We start from the raw sequence: 25018 nt of genomic DNA, 5'->3' as shown, positions 1-25018 counted from the left end.
AGGGTGGGTGACCATGTGTGAAAGCCAGGGAGAGCGGTTACCTCTGTTGGGGGGAGGCATGGCGGCCAAGGGATAGGAAGGAGGAGGTCACAGGTGAGTCAGTATTGGTAACTATATAGTATTTAAATTGAGTGGTGGCTTCAGGAGTGCTTATTTTATCGTGCTTCACAGCTTATATGTGTTAAATACATTATGTATCAGGTATTACCTATATATTTTCCTTAAAAATGATAACAAGTTTAACATTTCTTGGCAAACTCTAATACTCGATACTGGAATTACAGATCTCCGTCTTTTCGGACAAGCTGATGAATAATTATGAGAATTACCCTTATTTTCTCCTCACGCTTATTGCAGTTTCTTTGAAAAAGAAAAATCAATGAAGTACTTCTTAACACTTCAACTTTCAATCTCTGGGAGACTTTCACCCATGTCACTGCTATGCTCTATTCCAGTTGAGAAAATACTAGTTTTAAACGCTTTCCGATCCCCACAGAGTTCTGAGAAGAGCACACATTTCTGACTTACAGAACGAACTTCAGAAATTGAAATGTCATTCAGCCTTTAGAAAACTTCACATTTCTCTTCTTGTTTAAAGAGAAAACGTCATAAAAGGTTCCCAGGTATACTCTAGGTTATAGATAACTGCCGCCGAAGTGAGTGTTTAATACATAATTTTTGTTTAAAAGCAACCAGATTGTGCCATTCCAGCCAAAGTTTGTGTATCTGTTTTTTAAACACACTTTTTTTTTCCTGATTATAAACCAGTATATGTCTATTAATGAAAAAAGTGTTCCCTTCTATTTCCCCAAATCTTTTAGTTAAGCTCTAGAAAAACGGGCCTACGCTTTATTTTACATTCTTGCTGCAGGAGGAGAGCAAACTGCCAGTCCTGCCAGAGGTGCATCACTGCCTGTTTCCCCAACAGCCAGAATCATAGGTTTTAAATCCTCACAAATTTTTACAGATCAGAAATTACATAGCATGTATTTTTAATTTGCACTTTTCTGATTGCTGGACAAGTTTTCATTACTTACTGTCGGTTCTTTTTTAATCTCTCCTTAAGTCCTTTGGTCATTTTTCTATTGGGACGTTTACTTTTTTTTAAAATTAACCTATGTAGGTCCTTTGTGTACACTTAACCAGTTGCTATATATGCCACAATTTATGCTTCCTGCTTGCCATTTGCCTTTTTATTTTGTTATGTTGGTCCCTGAATTCGTTTTTAGTTTTTATGGACCTAAATCCATCTCTTTTTCTTTGATTTCATCCTTTGCTCTTATGCTTAAAAAACACTCTCACACTGAGATCAATAAATGTATCCTTAAATTGCTCATATTATTTCCTTTTTTAAAAAAGCATGTATAAAACATGTATCTGATGGGGGGTGGGGGGTGGGAGATGAAGGTAAGGGGGATCAAATATATGGTGATGGAAGGAGACTGACTCTAGGTGGTGAGCACACAATGGGATTTACAGATGATGTAATACAGAATTGTACACCTGAAATCTATGTAATTTTACTAACAATTGTCATCCCAATAAATTTAATTTAAAAAAAAAAGTCATGTATCTGAAATCTTTTGGGGGTAAAAATATGAGTCAAGCAAGTTTTTAAAATCATGAAAATTTAAATTCATTCAATCTTTCCTGAGAATATTTCAGAAAAATATGCTATCTGTGTTAATCTGATTAAAGACTTCGCTTTCTAATTTCAGATTCCTTTTCCTTAAATGAATGAGCCTTTAACTACAAACTCAACTCGTCTGACTAAAACAGAAGCAAGCTTCCTGCTTTCTCTCCCCTTCCTAGACACAATGGGCAAGAAAAGGGAACCCTGGGGCGGCCGGTGGCTCCGGTGGTTAGAGCGCCAGCTCTCAACAGCAAGGTTGCCGGTTCGACTCCTGCATGGGATGGTGGGCTGCGCCCCTGCAACTAGATTGAAGGACAACGACTTGACTTGGAGCTGATGGGTCCTGGGAAAACACACTGTTCCCCTTCCCCAATAAAATCTTAAAAAAAGAAAACAGAAAAGGAAAGAGAACCCTTTGACCCTGACCAAAGGAATAAGAAGGGCTAAAGCTTCTCCCCACTGAGCAGTCCAACACAGCAACCAATGTGAAAGGGGGCGAGGATCTTACTGGAACTTCTGCATCTTTCTCCCTTGGCTGAGGGGAGGAAGACCATGGTTTTCCACCTGCAGCTTCCGCAGGGCAGAGTAACAGCAGTGGCGATGTGTATACCTTGTTGCCCCAACCGCCCCAGATAAGCAGCCTCTCCTGCTGGCACCAGGCTCTGTTCAAAGACCTTCAGTCCTGCAGGGAGTGGGCTGCACGAGCACAAGTAGCCCGCCAGTCCCTTTGAAATGGACTGCTACAAGTCAGCTTACACGCTTACACTTCCAACACAGTATTTATCTCTAAATAAATAACTAAGTTGGATCGCTCAGCTTTATATTCAAAGCCACTGGCTCCAACTTATTTAATTGTCTCATTGCAAAGTGGTTTCTATTGTGGGAGCCCCAAAAGGAAATCGTGGAGGGAACTCTCCCAAACACTTATAGAATCTATAAATCTATGGTCTTAAATGTACAAGCCTCACATCAAAAAAAAAAGAACTAAAAATGCAGAGGTTCTACGCACAGTACACAGCACCTGGGAAACGAGCATATAATCTACCTAATGTCATGTCACTGGGAAGCTTTAGTATCCTGTTTTCAGGATGCAGTGAGTTTAATAATATAGAGATAAGACACGAAAGTGACAAAAATTTTGGTAAGTCAACTACAATATTGAAAAGGTCAGTAAGCACTCTATCCCATCCCCAAAGTATTTGTCTTGGGTCATCTCTAATGAACCCAGGAGAGTCAGCATATTTCACAGGGGCTAAATAAAACTTTTTAAAAGGTTAACGGAAAAATATTTATGTGAAAAATGCCTCCAAATAATCTTTTAGTGGGTGGATACGGCACATACCAATGAATACCTTTGAGCTTAGTCCAATTTTGAATTAAGCTGGAGTTCACCTTTAAGTAAAACTCTGTATTAATAAGCAACATGGAATGTGAATACAAAAAAAAAAGAAAGAAAAAAGATACCAACTGAACTGTATCTAAATATTTTACGAAGTTTTCCATGAGCCGTCAGTAGATCTTTAAAATGCATGCTCTTTAAAAAAAAAAAAAAAAAAAAGTTGTTAGTCATTCATCTGTAAAAATCTCGCTTTTTATGTGTATGCCAAGCATAAAATTGCCCCATGCTAAATTTAACACAAACCTCACATTACAGAGTTATGTGCTCTTGCCCTTCAACACGATGATGACAGTGATTCAAAGGGTAAAAACACACTTAGAATAGTCTACCTTCTGCAGCAATTCAGGCCAATGAAGAAAGCCTGAGAAGCGTGCAAAAATTAAGTCCATATTTTAAATCTGCAGGCAATCAAGTCACGAAGCAGACTATGTAATCACAATCACTTGCAAAACCATTTAAACTATTTTTTAGTTGTAATTGCTAGCAGTTTCTTACGACTGTAATCTTTAAAAAATATATCTTCCACGAAAAAAACAATAATATCTTCCACTTCAAAAATTAAATGCACATGTACACTGACTTATTTTGTGTGTTTACGCACAGTTAAAGGCGAGCTATGCCAGGTTAAAATTGTCTTCTTTCCCCTTTCAATTCTACATTCCTTTCTTTTAGCTTTTTTTGTACACTATCATTCCAAGTTAATTTCATTTTTTATCCAACTAATGGCTGGCTAAAAATTTGATCTTATTAACTGCAATTTGGGAAGTAATGTAGAGTTGTAACAAAGAAAACAATGAAGAAGAGCCACTTTATGACGACATTCTGTTTTTTATCAAGTAACATGCTACCTTTTCAGATGTTATTTAAGGAAGGTTAATCATTTTACAAAGGTTACACAATTAAAGATCCTCAACGTTATAAATCGGTATGCATAACTCTTGACAGGGCACATTGAATAATAAGATGGAAAATGAGTTGCTCAAGGTCAGACAATATGTCAGTGAGGCAGCAGCACTGGCAATCTCAAATTCCTATCTTCCCCCACACGTGCCATCCTGAGAGATCCCTGCTCTGTCTAACCTTTGCCTGCAAAACACAAACACAGGTATTCTTCCCAGGACAGAAACCACTTAGGGCAAAATTTCAAACTTAAGGAACTGATTAAGTAGAAGAGAATTTAAACTAAATGTTACTATATGGATTTAAATTAATTTTTAGGTAAGGATTCATCACTTGAGTGATCAAGTCCTACGAAGAGACCCCCTTTTTCCTAAGGTAATAAGTAGCTCTGAGCCGGCTCCAGGGGACTTGTGGCCCCACTAGAGAGAAGTAGCCTTTTTCAGAGCTGCTCGCCTCCTCCGTGGCAGGGACCACTCAGCATTCACAGGAACAACCCTTGGGGCAGCTTTCTCACCTGTCACAGCTGGGAAGGGGTGAGGGATCATCCATTCCCCTTTCAAATTCTCAGTGTGAACTACTGTAGGCCACCGGAAGTCCTAAAGCGTTTACAGTTTGGCTAAGTTTTAAGGTGGCTTCAAACAGCTTTATCACTTCTAAGATTTTAGCTAAAGCAAATACTGCAAATATTTTGTGCATTCTTATGCATTTCTGATCACTGAAACTCACCAGCCTCTGTATGATACCTCCTCCCCTACTTGCAAATGAGTTTCAAAATCCTTTAGCAAGTTAAAAATCAACAAACACATATAAAACCAAGAGCCAAAGTATCACTGTTTAATGATGGAGTTTGCAGGTTATTTATAATGTGATTTCATGTTAAAACTGTCAAGTTAATAAGTGACTTCCATATTCAAGTAAATAATGCTTATATTCTTTGAAAAAATGTCTAGTGCCAAAAGTTAACTATTCAAGTATAAAGTATATATTCTTTGGTCACCATGTAGATGCAAAAAACATCCGACAGATAAAAAGTATAAGAACAGAAATTTTGGCAAGCCTACCCAGAATTATACAATGTTTATTAAATAAGGGGAGGGAGAAGGCATGGAAGGAAATCAACACTCATTATGTGCTTACTAGAAAACAGATACTATGCTAAGTAAGTACTTTACATAAAAATGAAATCAATGCAATGCTTCTTACGGTTTCTTACCCAGTAATTATAAGCCTACAAGTATATATTCAAACATCAAAGTATGTATTCAACACAAACTCTGAGAATCCTGAACTGATTCCATTTTTTCTTTTGGGTACGTGCTAAGACTATCACATTCATTACACACACACACACACACACACACACACACCCCAAGGACTCGGGGTCCTATTATTTAAATTACTCCCAGAAAGTAACTCATGAATACCATTACCTCACTGAAATATTCTTTTCAAGAGGCTAGTTTTGATGATCCAAAAATTCAGGTCTCATAAGCATGTGTTGATAAGAGTTTGTTACTCATGTTATTATACACCAAGAGATGAGCTGCTAGTATCAAAGAATAAGTTATGAAAATTTACATATTTAAGCTTATTCGGCTTCCAGGCATTATGAGGAAGAGAAACAGGATGAGAAATAAGATAGATCTGACTCCACAGAGGACTTCACTTCAATAGGGTCTTCACTGGCTGGCTGTTTTGTTTTACTGATTTATAGTAAAATGGTCACTTCAGTGAAAATAGATGCTTTTCAGGAGAGGTGGGAGGAAGTTAAAGAAAAATGTCTACGCTTCCAATGCATAACTGCCTGATCGTACACCTTTGAAAAAAGAAATAAACTGAAGTGGATTTTTTAATCATCTGATTATACTATAATTAGAACGCAATTGTGCGCAATTTTATTCTTACCGTTCTGATATTTCTATTAGTGACTTTAAAAATATTTCAAAATTCTAATGATTCAGCACAACATGAAAAATGCTTTTTGCAATGTTAATGAAAACAACACAGTACAAGCTTTCACCTGTATTACAGACGAAATCTATCATCCATAGCTACTTTCCACGGAAGACTAAGGACACGGGAACGTACAATGCATGAAGAAAATCGCGACAGAGACGCTGTTTGTAGTTGACTTAGAACATTGATGTAAGTTACCATGCAATGAGGCTTTGGAGCATCATTCTTTGCATTCAAGTAAGACGGAGGAACATTCTGCATTTTAAATAGTTTCAGCAATTGCTCTTTAAGGAATAAAAGCTGGCAATTCATTAAAATCCTAATTTATCTTCATAATAGCACTAGATAGAAGTCATGAATATTATTTGATGTGGTTGACATGAAGAAGTCTTCCCAGAAATCTAACAGAAGTACAGCTAACTCTTCCCTGAAAGCGCATAAAATGATTGTACATCCATGTTTACTAAATAATGAACCTCCGTCTTGAAAACCATAGAAAGCACAGCTCTCAGAACATTCCATCAAAAGAAAGCTTTTGAATGCTTATAATCTGTATTTTGAACCAGGATCATACAGTGGATTTTGCAATGCTTTATTTAAAGACTACGTGTGAACTTAGTCTATTTTAATGAATAAAACTGAGCAATTTTTAATGTAAAAACTTATAATTAAAATTTTGTGCTTACCTGAAAGGAAATAGAACTATGAAAGAGTTTATTTTAGAGTGTAATGAGCGTGTAGGCATCTGCTTTTGCTTTTTTGATTCTTTTATACTATAATAATGTTGCAATAAAAACAACTCACAAAAAAAAGAATGTCCTCCCTATGTGAATTAAATGGTACCTGTCTGCAGTGGCTTAACCACATCAAGGACAGGAACGCCCGTGTCTTCTATCAGTTCCAGGAAAGCAACACCACGACTTCCTTATATTTCCCGCAACATTAAACATGGCGGCTAGAGCCCAGACAGACCCAGTAAATACCCAGGGAGCTGGTCACTGAACCACTGGTGAATGCCAGGCACAGTTAACATGAAAGTAAAAACTCACTGTTATTTGTCGGTTCAGGAAACCCAGCCTTCGGACCACTCCATCCTTTGTTTTCCCCTGTCTGAAAAGATTAAATCAATTGTTGAAATCCAAAGAAACAGACTTATTCAAAAAGAAAAGCTGTTAACTAATGAATGAGGCCAAGTCAGAGGTCCCTTACATTGTTATTCTGCTTATTCCATGCATCTCTGACCCCAGGACCATGGACACACAAGTAACTAACTTGAACAGTATTATCTAGCCCTTTCTACACTGGAATCTATTTCTGTCTCGTGCTTTTATCTGTTCATTTAAATTTACAATTTCAGCCCTACATTCAGTCTAGGTATTATATACACACAGGCTCTATCTAGGTGGTTAAACAGTAAACATTATCATCATAGGTGCTAAAGTGATGAAAAGAGCTTCTTTATCACTCCTGGGGTCAAATTAACAATAGAGACATTGCTATGTTCTGCTACAGTTCTGTGACAACGATCACCAAATATCGCTACTAACATATACATGTATTAGTGTATACACACAATGTCTCTTTGAGGATGTTTATTTTATTTTTATTTATCAAATCTTCATAGAATAGTCACTGTATTTCAGACACTATTCTAAAAGCTGTACAAATTTTATTCATGTGAGAGATGCCCTTTTGGAAGAGAGACGAGGCGTCTAAGGGTCTCAGAGTAACATTTTTTTAATATGGGAGACTAACCTTTTTTTCCCCCCCGTTTTTGTGTTATTTGAATCCTTTTAACCATGTACATATCTTGCTTATTCTTAAAAGGAAACACTTTTTAAATACTGCCTTTGCATGTTTTTAAAATTGCTTTTGCCACATTCACCAAGATCTGATTGACAAGTCAGTGTATCGAGACCTTCTCCTATTGGGTCTCTGCAGCACATGGCTGCCAACTCCTTCCCAAGTCATTCTCTGCTCCCCCTTTTGGCCGCTATGCTTTCCCTTCCTTCTTCCTGGATCCCCCAGGCATCCTGTCTGCCACTGAACTCTTCGCACTTACACTTCAGAGGTGTCTCTGGTGTGGCTCCCTCTCCTGTCTACCACCTGCCTGAGTCCAGACCCTTGGCTCTTCCACCTGAACAGCTCTGCCAGCCTCCGCACTGGCTTTCCGGCCTGCAGGCTCTTCCGGCTCAAACCCATTCACTACCCCACTTATAGGGCTGTCTTTTGCAGAATGCGAACCAGATTATGTCATTTCATGTTCAAATCTTAAATGAGTCATTCCTCAAGCTCTTTATTTCGCATACAAACTGTGGTCTCAGCTATTCCTGACTTTCCAGATTCATCTTCATGTCCTCTAGGTCCCAGGATAGTACAATTTTTGTTGTATGATTAAAACTCCTCGCCCATGGTCAGTTCCTCGCGTGCAGGGACCATGTTTCAGTCACGTGGTCATCTTCAGTCACCCTCGGCATTTAGGGAGTGTAATGGTTGATTTTGTGTGTCACGTGTCTGGGCTGTAGTGCTCACACATTTGGTCAAAAATTATCCTGGGTGTTTCTGTGAGTGTGTTTTGGGGAGGATTTACATTTAAATAATTGAACTCTGAATAAAGCAGATTGCTCTCCGTAATGTGGGTGGGCTTAATTAGCTGAAGGTGTACCGGAAGAAAAGGCTGACCTTCGCTGGAAGAAGAGGGAAACCTCCAGCAGATGCTTTTGGACTCGAACTGTAACTCCTTCCTGCGTCTACAGCTTATCAGCCTTCCCATCAGATTTCATACCAGCCAAGCCTCCATAAGCGCATGGGCCAATTCCTTAAAGTAAGTCTCTGTGTGTGATGTATAGCTATGTATGAATGTATGTATGTATACCTATGTGTATGTGTGTGTATAAAAACATGCATATATGTGTGTGTACATGTATATACATACATATACATACACACAGCCTGTTGGCTCTGTTTCGTTGGAGAACGCTGACTAAATAACACAGTGGGTATGCAAAAAATGCTTTTTAAATTAATGACATTAATGCTGCTTTTTGGTTCTGTTTTGTTTTCACTTAACTTACAAATAAATGTCTATGAGATTTATTTTGACATATTTTTATAAATCACTCACCAGTTTTAAGTCAATATAAATGTGTTAAGTTAAAACAACATATACACAATATGCGAACTATAGAAACTTGAACACATGTTAGGTGTCATGTTACAAATACTTTTAAAGGAAGAAAAAGCATTGACTACCCAGGTTATAAAAACAGAATTCAAATCTCTAGCGATACTACACAGACAAATAATTTTTTTAATCACTCAAAATAATTGCCTACATATTCATAGTTGCCTTAAAAAGAAAAACAGATCGAAATGTTTTTTAATAAATGATTTTGTTTCTACTCTAAACTTCAGAAATGGGTTCCTGCAGAAACTGAAAATATCTCTGAACAGGAAATGGCATGGAAAAAAGCATACTGTTTGTGACAGAAATCATTATTAAGCCTGTCTTATGAATTTTCATATAAATAAAACATTTCATGAAAATGACCTCTACATGTACATGGTTAAAATGATAATTTAATACTAAATGAAATTAAGCCAGTTCTTGCCAAGTTATCTTCTCTTGCAACAGAGGCAGGTGTGAATGATGTCATTAACTGCTACAGAAGAAATAGGGAACCATGAACACAAGTCTTGGCAGAAAATAAACACCCTCTGAGTTTACCTTTAAATATAAAGTAAATAGAAAAATTAGTTTATAGAGTGCCTGTCCAATATAGTTCCTGCCCTAAAGGGATAACTCAGGCTCTTTATTTTCAGTGTTTTCAGCTGTATTTCAGAAATAAAAGCTAGCAACCTCTGTTCTTAAAAAGCACAAATTAAAACCATGCCGACGTGGCAAAACCCACCAATCAATAAGCTAAAAATTATTAAATTGGTATTATATAAAATATGGACAACCACAGCACAAATTTGTAATATTTGTTCATGGGAAGACTATCATTAATATTTCATCTTGACCCCATAACACAGATGTTAATTTGTACCTGGAGAATCTATCTTCAAAGACACAAGGATAGGGTACTACCTTAGAAAAGGTAAAACCTGATGTCACTTGAACACCAATTAAGCTATTACTTAAGAGTCGAGGAACACGGGACCACAATTTGTTCATCACTCTGCTATTCTGACAAAAGAGGACACGTGCGTGTAAACTTAATTCTCACCTTGTCAAGCTGGTCTTGAAGACTGGTAGATGCTTTATAACCAAGTTGTAACAGCATTGCTTCCGCAGCATTTTTTTTGGCTATCTTTTTATTAGGTCCTGTTCCGGTAGCAACTTCACTGCCTACCTTGACCTGATCAGATTAAAGTAAGAAATTAATGAGAGTTATTCTGGGAAACAGAAACTCTTTCACACCATCAAGTAATGTGTTCTGCTCTGCAGCATTCAAAAATACAAACTTCAGGCCATGACAAAAACAGCGGTTAAGATAAGAACCTATTTATGTAACATCAGATATACAAAGGAACACATACATGGACAAAAATATGGAAACGTGGTCCTCAAAATGTCACTGGGGGTTGTCTCAGGATGACAGTCTTAGAAGATGTTTACTTCCTTACATGTTACTATATTATTTGATTGTTTTAAGTAAACTTATCATTTACATAAGCAGAAAAATAAAACTTACACTGTAACACAGTTTATGTTGTTTCTCACTACATTTAGTATTCTTTATTTAAATGAGTAAACTGAAAAGGCTGAAATTCATGTTTGTCCTATTTAAAATAATGTTTGCATTGCATCCCAAGTCTACAAAGGTTTATATTAAATAGTTCCTAAAGAATTAATAAGTAAGGGTTAGTACAAGGTTGTAGTTAGGAACGAGGAATTCCAAGTCGGATTTGGGTATAAAATTCAACTCTACTTCTTCCTAGTATATGAACTGATTCCAATTACTTAACATCTCTAGCCTTAAGTGTTTTCATCAGTAAGCGAAGGGTGACAACGACCTGATAGTGTTGCTTTGAAAATCAAATAAGAAAATGTATGTAAACTACAGTATATCATTAATCTTAATTGCTCAGTAGACAGTAGCTTTTTATCATCAGAATTATTCCATAGTTATCTTTAGTAAGTAATGCACACATGTATGTATGTATATGCACGCCTTTAAGTATATATACATCAGTCATCTTACATCCATACACACATTTTCTGAGTTGGGTATGCTCTTTTAGAGATGCCAAGAGATAATACAGATACAAGCAGTAGATTTGAAAGCAAAAAAAAGATAAAATTACAAGAGAAAGAGAAAATACACAACTTACAGTAGGATTTGTTTTTATACATTGGTCTCAATGAGTGATTGAAGAAGTATAAAAGAAGATAATCACAACTTTGGAAATTAAAATAATCTAAGTAAGTAATCTAAATAATTAATGTAAGGGGAAAGAGGAAAGAAATCCTAGTGGAAATTAGAAAGTTGTTTAAATAGAAAATACAATATACAATAATAGAAATGCAATACGTCAAATCTTAAAGGATGTGGCTAAAGGAAAGTGTGAAAGAAAATACACAGTCATAAAATCTTAGAGAAAGGCAGAAAAGAAATGACCTCAGGAAGTTATTAAGAGCAAATTAACTCCAAAGAAAACAGAAGAACAAAGACAAAGGCAGAAATTAAGGAAGCAGAAAACAAAATACAATAGAGAAGTTCAAAGAGGCAAAAAGTTAGTTCCCTGAAAAGAATAAAATGATAAACTAAAAGTAATACTGATTGGGGAAAAAAAAAGACACAAATAAGAATGAAAATGGAGATTATGATAGCTTCTATAGCATTATAAATAATAAGGAATATTGAGTATTTTAGTGAAAATTTAGATAAAATGGAAAAGAGAATATAATTGCTAAAACTGGCAGAGATCAAACCAGTAACCGTACAGACCTATTACTACTAAAGAAATTAAAGACATAATTTAAAATTTTTTCCACAAAGAAAACTCCTGAGAGCTTCTCCAGCAAGTTCTACTCAATATTTAAGGAAAAATGTTACTCTTACAAAAACTCACCCAAGATTAGAAAAAGAGGAATCAGTCCTCAATTATTCAGTGAAGAATCACTCTCATTCCAAAATCCAACAAGAACAGAACAGTATAAGGATATTTAAGACCACTTTCACTCCTAAACATAAATGCTGAAGTTTAAACCATATTAATAGTAAATTGAACAAAGTAATATATAAAAAATAGAATCATGACGAAGTTAAGTTTACTCCAGAAATGCAGAGTTGATCTAACATTCGAAATTCAAATAAAAGCAATCAACAGAATCGCTATTTTAATAGGCTAAGGAGACGAACCTTATGGTCATCGTAATAAATGGAGCAAAGCATTTGATATAAGGCAACATCCATTCATAATAAAATCTCTTAGCAAAAGAAAAACTCAGGGAAAGAAGGGAACTTCCTTAATATGATAAAAGACATTTTACAAAAACCTAAAACAAACCTCAGCAAACATTATACGTAATGTTGAAATTTTGAAATTAAAAACAAGACAAGGATATTCTCTGTTTTTACTAGTATTTAACATTTTACTACAAATCCTAGACAGAGCAATAAGGCAAGAAAAAGAAAAGGCACAAGAATTAGAAGTGTAAATACAAGCTTATTATTTGTTGATGATATTTACATAAGAAATCCAAAATCTTACAAATAAATTGTAAGAATTTATGAGTGTTAAGTTTTCTATATAAAACGTAGTATACAAAAGCCAACTGCATTTGTATATTCTATCAATAATCACGCAGAAAGTGAAAAATATTGAAAGATGCCACGATCATGTATTGAAGAGTCAATATTATAATGATGTCAATTTTCTTCAAATTGACCTATAAATTCAATAGGTCAATACATGATCGTGGCATTCCCACCAAAATCCCATACATCTTTTCATAATACTTCACAAGCTGATTCCAAAATTTACATGGAAATGCAAAGTGTTAAGAGCAGCCAAAATCCTTCTGAGGAAGAACAAGGTGGGGGCACTTATGCTTCTGGATGTCTAGATTTATTATAAAGTTAACATAAGAGAAAAAAACAGAAAAAATTTGACTGCATTAAACTTATGACTTTTGTTCCTCAAAAAGCATCATTAAAAAAAGAGAAAAAAATAGGAGTCATAACACAAGAGAACATGTTTAAAATGCCAAATCACTACAAAAGGCTCACATTCGAGAATATATAGTAGATTCCTACAAATCAATTTTTAAGGTGAGTTGAAAAATTAGCAAGAGTTGAACAGGCAATCTATCTCTGAAACTTTAGATTATTTTACCGGATATCACTGTGCTTTGTTTAAAAAATAAAAAAAATTAGCTTCAAAAGTTTCATGCCACTTTAATAAAATTTCACAGTGACCATATACTGGGTAGTAACAATAAATGATTGTGTGGTACAACTAAATCCAGATTCCATATCTACAGCATGACCCTTCTACCGTTTTTCTTTTTTGGCTCTTGTGTGAAATCATAATATTGGCTATTTCACTTGTCTCAGAACATAGGGACTCCCATCTGGTATCTAGTTGTGTACTGTTTGCCATTTATTCTTACAACATTATTTATAGTTTTACTTGTGTTATTATTTTCATCACTATGTTCAAGCTTCAATGAACCAACTACTTTTAAGGAAATAGGAATATACAACACAGCGGGAGGAAAGAACTTAAATATAAACCCAATGTGCAAGTTATATGACAAAGAAAAGTGCACTCTTAACAGAATTTTAGTTAGGATTAACTAGTTGACATAGTTCTTGTAGTACATGAAACATTGAAAATGTATTCATTACGGAATTCCTGTAACTATTGCAAATCTTATAGTTTAGATCTGTGCAATGTTTTTGAAACATGCATTGCTTTTTCTTCTGAAAGCAGAAATCAGCACATTATGACAAATCAGCAGTAATCTATGGCCCTCACTCAAAAGCACTGAGCCAGTACTGTTCGCGGCAGCCCCTTGGAGTGGTGTGTACACGTGCCACCTCTCATGTCTGTGTTGGCCTGCACTTGACCTGGATGCCACAGGCCCCAGGTATCATGTGCTCGAGTCCCTGGCTGAAACCAGTCTCTGCTATCTACTACTTTTTCCAGTGCTTGGTTTGTTCGCCAGCTTCCCCAGCCCGTGTTGTCCCGGAATGCTGGCCTGCTAAAAGATTAGGCCCGCTACATCAGTAGAAGCTTCTTCTTCTGCTCTGAGAATCAAAAGACTGGCCAAAGTAAATGGAAGCAAAAGACCACTGGGCAGCAAAAATGTTTCTTCTGTCTTTCCACGCTACATACCCTCACTCCCTCGCATTCAATTCTGCGGCGGCTTCATCTCCAAACCTCACTTATCTACTCCGCCGGAGCCCTAGGGCTCCAGGCTCCTGCTCTGGGATAATGCTGTTCCCATCTCAGTATATTCACATCGGATATTTGTCTGCAGACTTTCCCCCTGACCTATTCTGAGAGCTTCAAGATTTACTTCTAGAACAGATGCTTCCAGATTCATTTTTCCCAGTCACCCACCCTTGCCTCACACAAGTTTTTATAGTTGCATGAGTCAACAGTTTGTGAGCAGCTATCCTAGGTTATTGGTTAGTATTAAAAAAAGACCATTGTGCTGAAGGATTTCACTCTCCACTAACAAACACAACGGTCACTCAAGAAAAAGAAAATCACTTCATTGTAAGAGTCAAATATGTATGAAACTTCTTAAGTCATCTTCCTAGAAAGCACACAAATTTTATAACTATTACAAATAAGATTTTTACATTAAAATGTTAATTTGCAAAGAAGCTCAATTTTGCTATGCAGTAAATTTAAGAAGCCAGATTTTTGACTTTCAATAAATCATTTAAATAAATCAAGTCCTCAAAAAAAAAAAAAAAACTAACAAAAAAGTTCTAAAACAGCATTTACCAAAAACTTGATTCATTACCTTTCACTGAGTCACAAATAAAATTGATGAAATTTGCCTTATGTATGTTTTTGAAAAAATCTCAATCACAGGTAGAAAAACTGACATCATATGACATACAATGATACAATGTACTGATACGCAAGTTATTATTTTCTCTTTGAAGAATTAAAATATCCTAGTCCAAAAAAATTAAAAGCTTTAAGAAATTTACTCTGAAACTAAATACCCAAATAATAGGTTTTCATTCACCTAGTAATCAATACAAGTGACAGCATCCATTTTATAACACACAAACTTTTTTTTTTTTTGGTGCTAAATAAATATTAGCATATTATCTCTAGATATTTTACTTCCACATTCAATTATAACAAATAATAACATTGCTTAAGTAGTTTATACAAAAGCCTTTACTTTGATAAAGTTTCTGTAATACAGTAATAAATCCACTGGGGCTTCCAGAAGGGGGGAAAAAACAATATGAATTCAGTGTGAAAACATGTAAAAGCAAAGCCAAATGTTCCTGTTTGACTAGAATGTTTATGAATACCCATAAAATGGAAGCTGGTGTAAGATACTCTAAATTCCTCTTTCAAAAGGGGTACTCAATATACTCCATAGAAAAGGAATTGTTTCATAAAGTCAATGCCAGTTTTTATTTCTAATACAGGTCTAAAATTTAGGTAATTTTTTTCCTTTCCAGCTTTAGAATTCAAAGAGTGATTTCTAGAATTCATCAAAGCTAAGCATGTAAAAAGAAAAAGGGTGCATATATTTTACAAAGAGAAAATACTATAACAGCTCTGTTCTCGGTCCTAAGGACATATGGACAAAAACAAGTTTACTAACCACAGAAACTGCCCCCTCTGTGAACACGTACACGGAGGTTCCCAAAAGTGGTTTATCTGACCACATCGTAAGTTTATATCTCCAACAAAAGCCAAACATAACCAGCTCTCAATCAGGCAGGCAGACAACAAGTATATATCAAAGGTTATTAAGGCATTACTATATACAGACCACTGCATTGGGTGCTGTGAGATGAAGAAATATGGAGATTATAAATTAGGAAGGAAGGTAAAATTTAGATATGCATGAAAAGTTCATCAATATGACAGACAGACTATGTTTGTATATCAAAATTTCTCCCATATGGTCAGCAGTTAATAAATATCTGCTGATTTTAACTAGATTATATTAGAGGTGAACTCCATGGGTTTGACTGAAAAGTTTCTTTGACATGCCAATTATAACAAAAACAGTTTGGGGACACTAACGATAATTTAAATATAGATTGGGTATTAGATGATTCATTAGAATCATGCCTAATGTGAGAAAATGTTAAGAAAACTTACATTTTTTTAGAGATATGGACTACATATATAGGCTGAAATGACATATAGTTAGACATTAGCTTTGAAATTCTTCAGGAACAGAAGCAAGGAAGGGTGTGAGGAAAGAAAATTTGACATCTGAAGCTAGTGTGGTAACAAATTTCAACTGTTGTCTGGATGATGGGCATATTCCCCAACACGCCACGATACCCTTCTTTATAGCGTACCATTAAACATGCCCACCTTTGTATATGTTTGAAATTGTCAGAATAAACATTAAAAGGTTTCAACACTGGGGCTTGAGTTGGCAAGTGAAGACGGACATGTGGGGTCTGACAGCAGGAGGGCGTTTGGGACGATCTACCTCATGGCTGGTCCCACCCATCTGCCAACACACTAGCAACCACTCTTCCACTCGCTTGGCTGTGCAACAGTGCAGTGAAATCTCTCAGCAATTCTGTTTCCCTCCGTCCTCGCCATCGTTAGGGAGACAGCGAGCTCCCTTTGCCTAATTTTCCTGGGAACCCTGAAGATCACTCTCCTGGCCCTGTTCCATCTGCTACACCCATCCTTCTCAATTTTGTTTCAAACTCCATGGGTTTCTGGGTCCCCGTAGTTAACAGACTCTGGCAGCAAATGGTAACACAGTAAGTCAGAGACAAGCATCCTAGATAAACTCTGTGGTAAACAGCCTTTGTGAACTCACAGTGTCTTCAAAACTCTTCTGTCTATTCTAACATGTCCCTGACACTTGAATGTGTCAACCACGCTGGCAGGTGGGCCTAGAGGGAATTAATGCATTCAGTATAAAAAGCGTAACTTTCTGCTATTCTTTCCTACTTTCCTTTGTCCCCGTATCTCTATTCCAACCTGGGGATTTCTAAATGTTTGCGATAGTTAAAAAAAAAAAAATTCTGCTAATGTCAAGGTTAGAAATACCTGCATTACAAATTCCCGACGTCGCGGCATCCCTCTTTCTGAGAGCAACACGTAATCTGGTTCCTTTTCCTTTTTGGCCTGTTGAATTTGAGCCAGGCGGCTGATGGGGTTCATGCCTTGACCATATTCTGGTCCAGCCTAAAAAATAATTTAAGAAAACACTTTCAAAACATGCTTGCAAAACTCGCTACTGAATCCTTAAAACGGTTCTTCCCTCCTCCCCTGTACTCCAACACCGTGACGGAGAAGATGAGAGTCACTTACTAAGATTTATAAAGGAAAATCAAACAATGGATCTGAAACTAAGGCTGGTATGGGATTTAGGGCTCAGAGGTATTATTGATAAGTTGGGTCAACCATTATGATTTTAAACTCTTCAGTATAGAGCCACTTCACAACTTCTGTTCATCAAAAAACACCAAAAAAAACAAACAAACAAAAAACACAACAAAACCTGACAAGGCAAGCCATGAACTGGGAAAAGATATTTGCAATACATATAACTTAAAAAGATACATGCAGTATCCAAAATATAGTTTTTAAACTCCTAAAAAGTATTAAGAAAAATGTAATCTAAAAGAAAAATGGGCAAAAGACATGAACAGATATTTACCAGACTGAAAATATAATCAATCTCATTAGGACTAGGTAGTCTTTTCAACCAATGATACTAGAATAACTGGATATTCATATGCAAGAAAAACCAGAAAACTTCAATCCATACTTCATACCATTTACAAAAATCAACTCAAAATGCTCATAGACTTAAATATCTAAACCTATAAGACTTCCAGAAGAAAACATGGGAGAAATATCTGTGACTACGTTGGGTGACAATTTCTTAGATCCAACACCAAAATCACATTCCATAAAAATAACAGTAACAATAATGAATTGGACTTGTTCAAAATTAGTAACTTCTGTTCTTTGAAAAGGACAACTCCCAGGTTTGGAGAAAATATTTGCAAACCATATATCTGATAAAGATTTTGTAATCAGAATGTATAAAGACCTCTCAAGATTCAATAATAAATGTATTATTATTTAAAAATGGGCAACCAAAACTTTTTAGGTGGACGAAAGATTTGAACACTTCCTCACGCCTCATGTGCTACTAAACACATAAAAAAATTGCTCAGTATCATTAACCGCTGGAGAAATGGGAATTAAAACTACAATGATACCAAAACACACATATTTAAAGACTGAAATTTAAAACTACACACGTTAGAAAGGATGTGTGGCAACTAGAATTCTTACAAACAAATGATGAGAATGTAAAATGGTATAATCCCTTTGGAAAACAATTGTCAGTTTCTTAAAATGTTGTACACCTACTAAATGACCAAGCCATTCCACTCCTAAGTGTTTACCCAAGAGAAACAACAGCATGAGATTTATTCATAAGTGTTCATTGTAGCTTTATCTGTAACAGCCTCAAACCAGGAACATCCCAAACGCCCACCAAAAGGGTGAATGGGTAAACAAATGGTATAATATAACCGTACAGAACACTACTTAGCAATAAAGTAGAACCGACAATTGATACACGCAACAACGTGCATGAATCTCAAAATGGTTCTGCTGAGTGAAATAAGCCAGCCAAAAGGAGGGGTTGCTAGGGAACTGAGGGTGGGGGGATTACCAAGTGCACAACGAAATTTGGGGGCGCGATGGATAAATAGCGTCACTATCTTCATCGTGGTCATGGTTTCACACGTATGTACCAAAACCTATCAAAGAGAATGCTTTTAAATATAAACAGTTCACTATTATGTCAATCACACCTCAATAAAGCTGTTTTGAAAACCTAACCAAATACTATTTTTCAGAGAAACAAACAGGTAGTAAAAGTGTAAAGTAAGGACATGTTAAACCCCAAACTAATGATGGTGGTTACCTATGGGGGGTGGTCAGGCTGTGACAGAGAAGGGCATCCAGAAAGCTTCAGCCTTACTGAGACATGTTCTGTATTCAAGCTGGGTGGAGGGCCTTCCTTTTATTTAGCATGCTTTTGAACTTACATGCAAGTTCTATAAAAACCTTTCAGAAGGCGCTCTCCTTATTATTGCCTTTCCATAGGGTAATGTTTAAAAATAAAGCTTGTTCTATCTTTTTGTAAGTTTTCCTATAGCTTTTTCTTAGTAACTTCTAAAAGTTTTAAAAAACAAAAATCTTTGTAAATATTCTTTCTGCATGTGAACTTTCTTCATATATAATTCCGAGAAATGAAGGTCTGCATAGCCAGAACTTGATTTCACCTTGAAAATGTATTCTAAAACGGGTCTCAGAGACCAGGATGATCACTATGTTACAGATGACAGGTGGCCCTAAACTTACGTTCAGAGCCACTGTACGGTCTTAGCTCTTCCTGGTAACCGCTGCGTCTCCGCCATCTCTACTTTGGTGCCGCACATGCAGCCTCCAGGTCAGACCCTGCAGGGTCTTTTAAATTATGTGTAGGATTTTGGACTTTATCCAAAGAGCAATAGGACATTACAAAAAGATTTTAAGCAGAGACATGACATAATCTGATTGGTGTCTCAAAAAGATAACACTTGGAAAAAGACCATTTGATGCCCGGAGGACTTGTAGGAAGGCCAATGAAAAACCCTCTGTTCAGGTGAGAGGTGATTGTGAATTGGACCAAAAGGATAACAGAGGGAGGGAAAGAAATGGACCAACTTAAGAAAATTTAAGTGATGGAATCAATAGGACATGATGACTAGCTGGATACGAGGGGTAAGAGAGAAGTTAGAACTGACTCCCAGGGCTCTGCTTCAGCAGCTGGACAGCGGTACCAGTCACTGTGATAGGGATGCTGCAGGGGAAAGCAATTTAGGAGGGAACAAGACGAGTTTCGACACAGGGTTTGAGATGCCAGTGAAGACGCCCAGGGGGCAGTGTAGACACAGGAGTATTTGGGGGTCATCCATACAAAGACTGACTTGAAGTGCTAGAAGTCTGAAGGGCAGCCTAGGAAGAGGGGGAGAGGGAGGGAGGGAAGGAGAGAGAGAGAGAGAGAGAGAGAGAGAGAGAGAGAATATCAACATTGCAACAGTTAGGCGGAGGGGGAGAACAGAGAAAAGGAAAATGTTAGCTTTTGATAAAACAATGGTGTCCACTTCTACTTACATACCAAAAAAATTAAAATTAAGTCAACTATAAAGGAAGTAAAGAAGGACTAATGAGAAGAGACAAACACAGACAATAATTTGTAAGTCTAAAACTGAGATGCAATGAAAAGGTAAAGGGAAGCTTTTGAGTCTGACACTAGAAATACGCTTACGTACTTCATGAACATGTTCAAATAAGTGTACTGCCCATGGCATGTGATCTCCAGTCCTGTTTAATTTGCCTCTTTAATAAGAATGTCTTAAGTGCCAAGGGCATTGCTGTTGATGTAGATTTCAATGGCAAAGGACCCGATGCACAAATCCAGTTAGGTAAGGATGGATTTCTGAGAACACCAAGAATGGGTGCTTTCTTCCCTTGACTGAAATTAACTACTCGCACCCTTGACAATTAAGTTATTATATCAGCTCTTAGATTATCATGCAACAAACCAGTAAGAACAGTCTTGTAACAGCTGTGTCCAGAAAATTTTATCAGAAAGCCTTCTTTGCAGTCTCATCTTACAGAAGAGTACATTAAAAAACAAGATATAAACCCAAAGACATCGTCAGGGAGTCTTAACTCTACAGAGTAATTTTTATAACTGTACGGAGTAAACGTTAAAATCCAAAAACAGTTCACAAGCAGCCAATTTCAAATGGACAGTAGACTCAGACATGGCGGGACCTGAACCCCGACTGTGTTGTGTGACCTTGGGTAAGTGTCCCAAAGCTGGGCATCACCTGTAAAATGGGATGATGGTTACATCACAGAGTGACCAAGGGGATCAAATGAGACAACGTGACCGTTTTACTGTTTTAAATAAAATCAAGGCAAATCATCAACAGATATTTTCTCTGTTGCACATAAGGAACTGTGGACCCTAGATGTGTAAGGCACGTACGGAAGTGACAAATATGCTGCAAACCAAGATACTATTCCAACCTGATCCATTTACTGGCCCACTGTAAGGTGTTAACATTTCTGAGATTCCAAATCATTGTACGCATGCTGCTTCCTCAAAATTGTGTTATGCTTCAGAGGACATCTACAGACTTTATTTTAACATAAGACAGACAAGTAATTCCAAGCATGATGTCAGTGAGGAAAAACGCAGGGGGCTGACCTAATCTTGGAGTGGGGGAGGGTCAGACAGAAGGCGTCCCTGAAGAAGGCAAGTTTCCTATCCCTGAATGGTGGATAGGAAGAAAGTTCTGGAATGATATGCTTATATACTAGAAATAGTAGCAAATAATTTTGAGAATTCAAAATGTTTCTCCCTTCTCTGGGGGAGACTATTTAAACAATAACTTCATTTTTAATGGTTGTAGTTAAAAATAGCAAGAGTTATATTTATATCCTACTATGAAAATGTATGGATCTTTTCTAGTCTAATGGCTTATTATTCTTAATTTATTACATTAGACTTAGTTTAAAAAATTAGATGGAAGCTATTTTGACCAGTTTTGTGCTGCCATTCTGATGGAGAGCACTGTTCTTCCATCAAGGATAAACTACAGATTTTATACATGAAAAGATTTAAGAAAACAGACCATGGATATATTCATGTACTTATAAAATGCCAGCAGACAATTAGACACAAAATAATAATACTTAATATTTATTGAGTACTTATTATTTGTATTATCAATAAACATTATAAATATTATAAATAAATAATTACTAATGCATTCTGTGTATTATTTCAGTTATCAGCTATAACAATCCTATAAAGCGAGTTCAATTCGTATCAATACTTTGTAAATGAGGAAATGAAGGTCAGAAAAGTTAGGTAACTTGCTCAGGCCACACGGACACACACTCAAAACTGGCTCCAAAGGTCACGTTCACACCAGCCACATCCTACTCGGGGCGGTTAGTGCCCAGGAATGAAAACCAGTCCTCCTCGGAACCATTAGGACTCATGATGAGTCGGCCTATTTGGCATTTAGTTGCAGTCTACCTTACACAGCATGTAGAACGCTATTTCGGGGAATGCATAACCTACATCTCCTTAGTGAAGCAATGACAGTATTCATTAAAAAAAAAAACCCCAAGTATTTATGTAGTGATTTATAGTTATTTATTTAGGTAAATACGTATTTTGAAATAAAGCAAAGGTGCAAAGGTATAAAACCCACAGAAATGTCATATGTATTGAACACACATGTGCAGTGCCAGGTACTAAGTGCCAATTCATCTCGTTCCTCTAACCGTTGCCATTTTTTTTTTCCGATTAATGTAAATAAAATCTGATCCAATAAAATTTGACCTTGAAAAGCCATGTGTTCTGTATTCCTCTTTGGCAAGGTGTACATGCCTGGAAGATGGAAAGAACATAACACCACGTGCCTCATGTGGGCTACATGAGGCCTGGAGGTGACCACGCATGCAGGGCTGGGGCAGCTGGCACCCGGAATGCTTCCATTCACTAGCTGCTGCCGCTGCTGCTGGCATCCGTGTCAGTATCATTCCCATGCCGACTGCTCTGGATCCTATTACCATTTCTCACACCCTACGAAGTGACCGTTAGGCAGTGTGGTGTGCAGAAAGAACACAGCGTTAGAGGTCACATGACGGGTGAATAAAAGTGAGCAAGTGCTTTGAATGTGTTTCATTAAACCTTACCTGTAAAATGAGGGGTACCATCGTCAACCTTACACGGTCATGGTGAGAATTATACTAAAGGTGACCCTAAACAGGAAAGTGTGGTTTAAACCATGACAAAAACTATAAATATGTTAGGTATTATTTGATGAACAAATGCAGGCACACAAGTGTCTAAAAAGCAAAACAGAGTTACTACTACTTTATAGTCACATGTCCAACCCTGACTCTGGGACAGTGTATAATCCATAGGTTAGACACCTGCCCTGTGGGAAAACATTTGTCTGTTGTTACCGTAATATTTATACAGTAAAACTAATGCTCACAAGCTCCTACTTACTTTTACTATTGTCTTAGGGCGTTTTTTAAAAAACAGTTTTGGCTTCTCAACCACAGGAAGAGGAGGGAGTTTCTTAAGCTCCTGTAAGACGGTGGTTGCAGCGCGCTTCTTGGAGAGCTTTTTGCTGTTTCCCTCTCCTTCTGCAGAGAACTCCCCCACGGACACCCGCGTCACAAAGCTTTTCATATGTGGTGGTCCACTCTCTTTAATAACCTGGAACATATAAATACAATAGTCAATAACATACAGGCACCTAAGGTGTGCTCTTGTATCATGGAACTTTCTTAGTGCTCATATCATGATTAAAATTAAAATTATTAAGAATTCTGCCAATCTATTTATTATAGATTTTTGTAGATTTTTTTTAATAAAGCGATTATGAAAGTAACACATAGGGACTATTCATTTATGATACTTATCCTGCTTAATGCGCTGAAGTGGGAAGAACAGAAATCCAAAAAACCACATTAAAGACATACTCAAAATTGTTTTTTACTAGTTTAAAATAGGCAACTCTAAATGTGGTTGCGCCACTTCTTACCGAACAGAAAATTAAGAACAGAAAACATAGAACATTAGATGAGGTATATCGGCCATTGAGAACGGTAATTTGCATAGAGGTGTATACACCTCTGATTTTGCCCTCTGGAATGAGCTACTGCAGGACAAGCGCTATGTCTCGTTGGAGTTCCATACGCCATAGGCATTCGACATGGGGAAGTGTCTCAAGAACAGCTGACGGGTGAAAAATAACTTCTTTCTGATGGAGCACTCAAAGGCTCTTTGATACAAAGGGATATTGACTCTCTGTGACGTGATCTTAAAAAGGTAAGTAGAGAAACCATCAAAGTACCTAGCTTTCTAGAGGAATGGGTTAGGAAGCTGTCGGCTACCAATGCTCCCAAACCCTGTTCTGTGTTCTTTTAAACTATGACAACTTTTCCAGGAAAGATGCCCTCGGAAACCTGAGGGCTCAAAACTTGACTCTCCTTCAAAATTCTGACCTATAAAAGATACCCCAATTATTTAAAGAGTTTATTATTTAACACTATGTGACAAGTTGGTCTTTTAAGATCAGATATGAATCAGGAAAAGAAAATTTAAAAAACCCAGGCTCTCAACATTGCAACAATACTGGGGGAAAGGTATTTATGAAAAGCCTAAATAATGTTTATGTTTACAAGTCGAAATACCAAAACGGTTTCTTTTAAAAACTTGGATGGACATCCTCCTCAATTAAAAAAGAACATACTGTGTTCTTTTAGAATCTTAACAGAATATTCTCTATTAAGTCAGCACAGTATATACATAAAAAGTATATACATAAAAAGTATATACTGTGCTGACTTAATAGAGAATATCAAATATTTCACCTTTTATTGCTCACATTGGATGATTATGAATATCAAGAATTCTGCAATATATGGTGGTGCCCCTAAGGACTTCCAAGATGGATAAGGCTGTTCTTGTTCGTTGCAGCCTTTAAAAGTCCCCATGTCCAGTACATTCTGAGCATCAGCAATTACGCTTGACAGGTCCCCCATACTGTCCCATCATCTCCTGCTGCCCCGACAGGCCACGCACTCAGGCCCATTCTCGCCCCACCTTCCCCACTTGGCTGCTTTTAACCTGCTGCAGGCTGAGAAATCCGATAACCCAACTTGTTGGAATTCTGTCTGAGAAGAAACTACACAGGTTCTCAGCTGAGGTCAGTTGTTCCTGCCAGTGAGTTAAATGTGGGAGTTTCCCAGCAGGGAAACGTGACACCATTTGAAGGAAGATACACCACAACTGTTTCAGCTTGTTTCTTGGGTTTTGACTATTTTCT

General features: G+C 36.9%; 1 protein-coding gene across 26 annotated transcripts in view; it reads right to left on the bottom strand.

Moving 5' to 3' along the window:
- The window catches only part of STAU2 (staufen double-stranded RNA binding protein 2), a 223520-nt gene that overhangs the window by 125202 nt on the left and 73300 nt on the right, over nucleotides 1-25018 (bottom strand). For all 26 annotated transcript variants that reach the window (XM_074319223.1, XM_074319221.1, XM_074319237.1 and 23 more), the window contains 4 exons: nucleotides 23191-23403; nucleotides 17130-17267; nucleotides 10118-10249; nucleotides 6938-6998 (listed from right to left, as the gene is read on the bottom strand). In XM_074319223.1, coding sequence (XP_074175324.1) covers nucleotides 6938-6998; nucleotides 10118-10249; nucleotides 17130-17267; nucleotides 23191-23403 — 544 coding nt within the window. The remainder of the gene's footprint in view (nucleotides 1-6937; nucleotides 6999-10117; nucleotides 10250-17129; nucleotides 17268-23190; nucleotides 23404-25018) is intronic.

The sequence above is a fragment of the Rhinolophus sinicus genome, linkage group LG14, assembly GCF_036562045.2.
Source record: "Rhinolophus sinicus isolate RSC01 linkage group LG14, ASM3656204v1, whole genome shotgun sequence".
Classification (NCBI taxonomy): Eukaryota; Metazoa; Chordata; class Mammalia; order Chiroptera; family Rhinolophidae; genus Rhinolophus; species Rhinolophus sinicus.
Note: the sequence above shows the minus strand (reverse complement) of the source record. Positions and strands in the feature narration are given on the sequence as shown.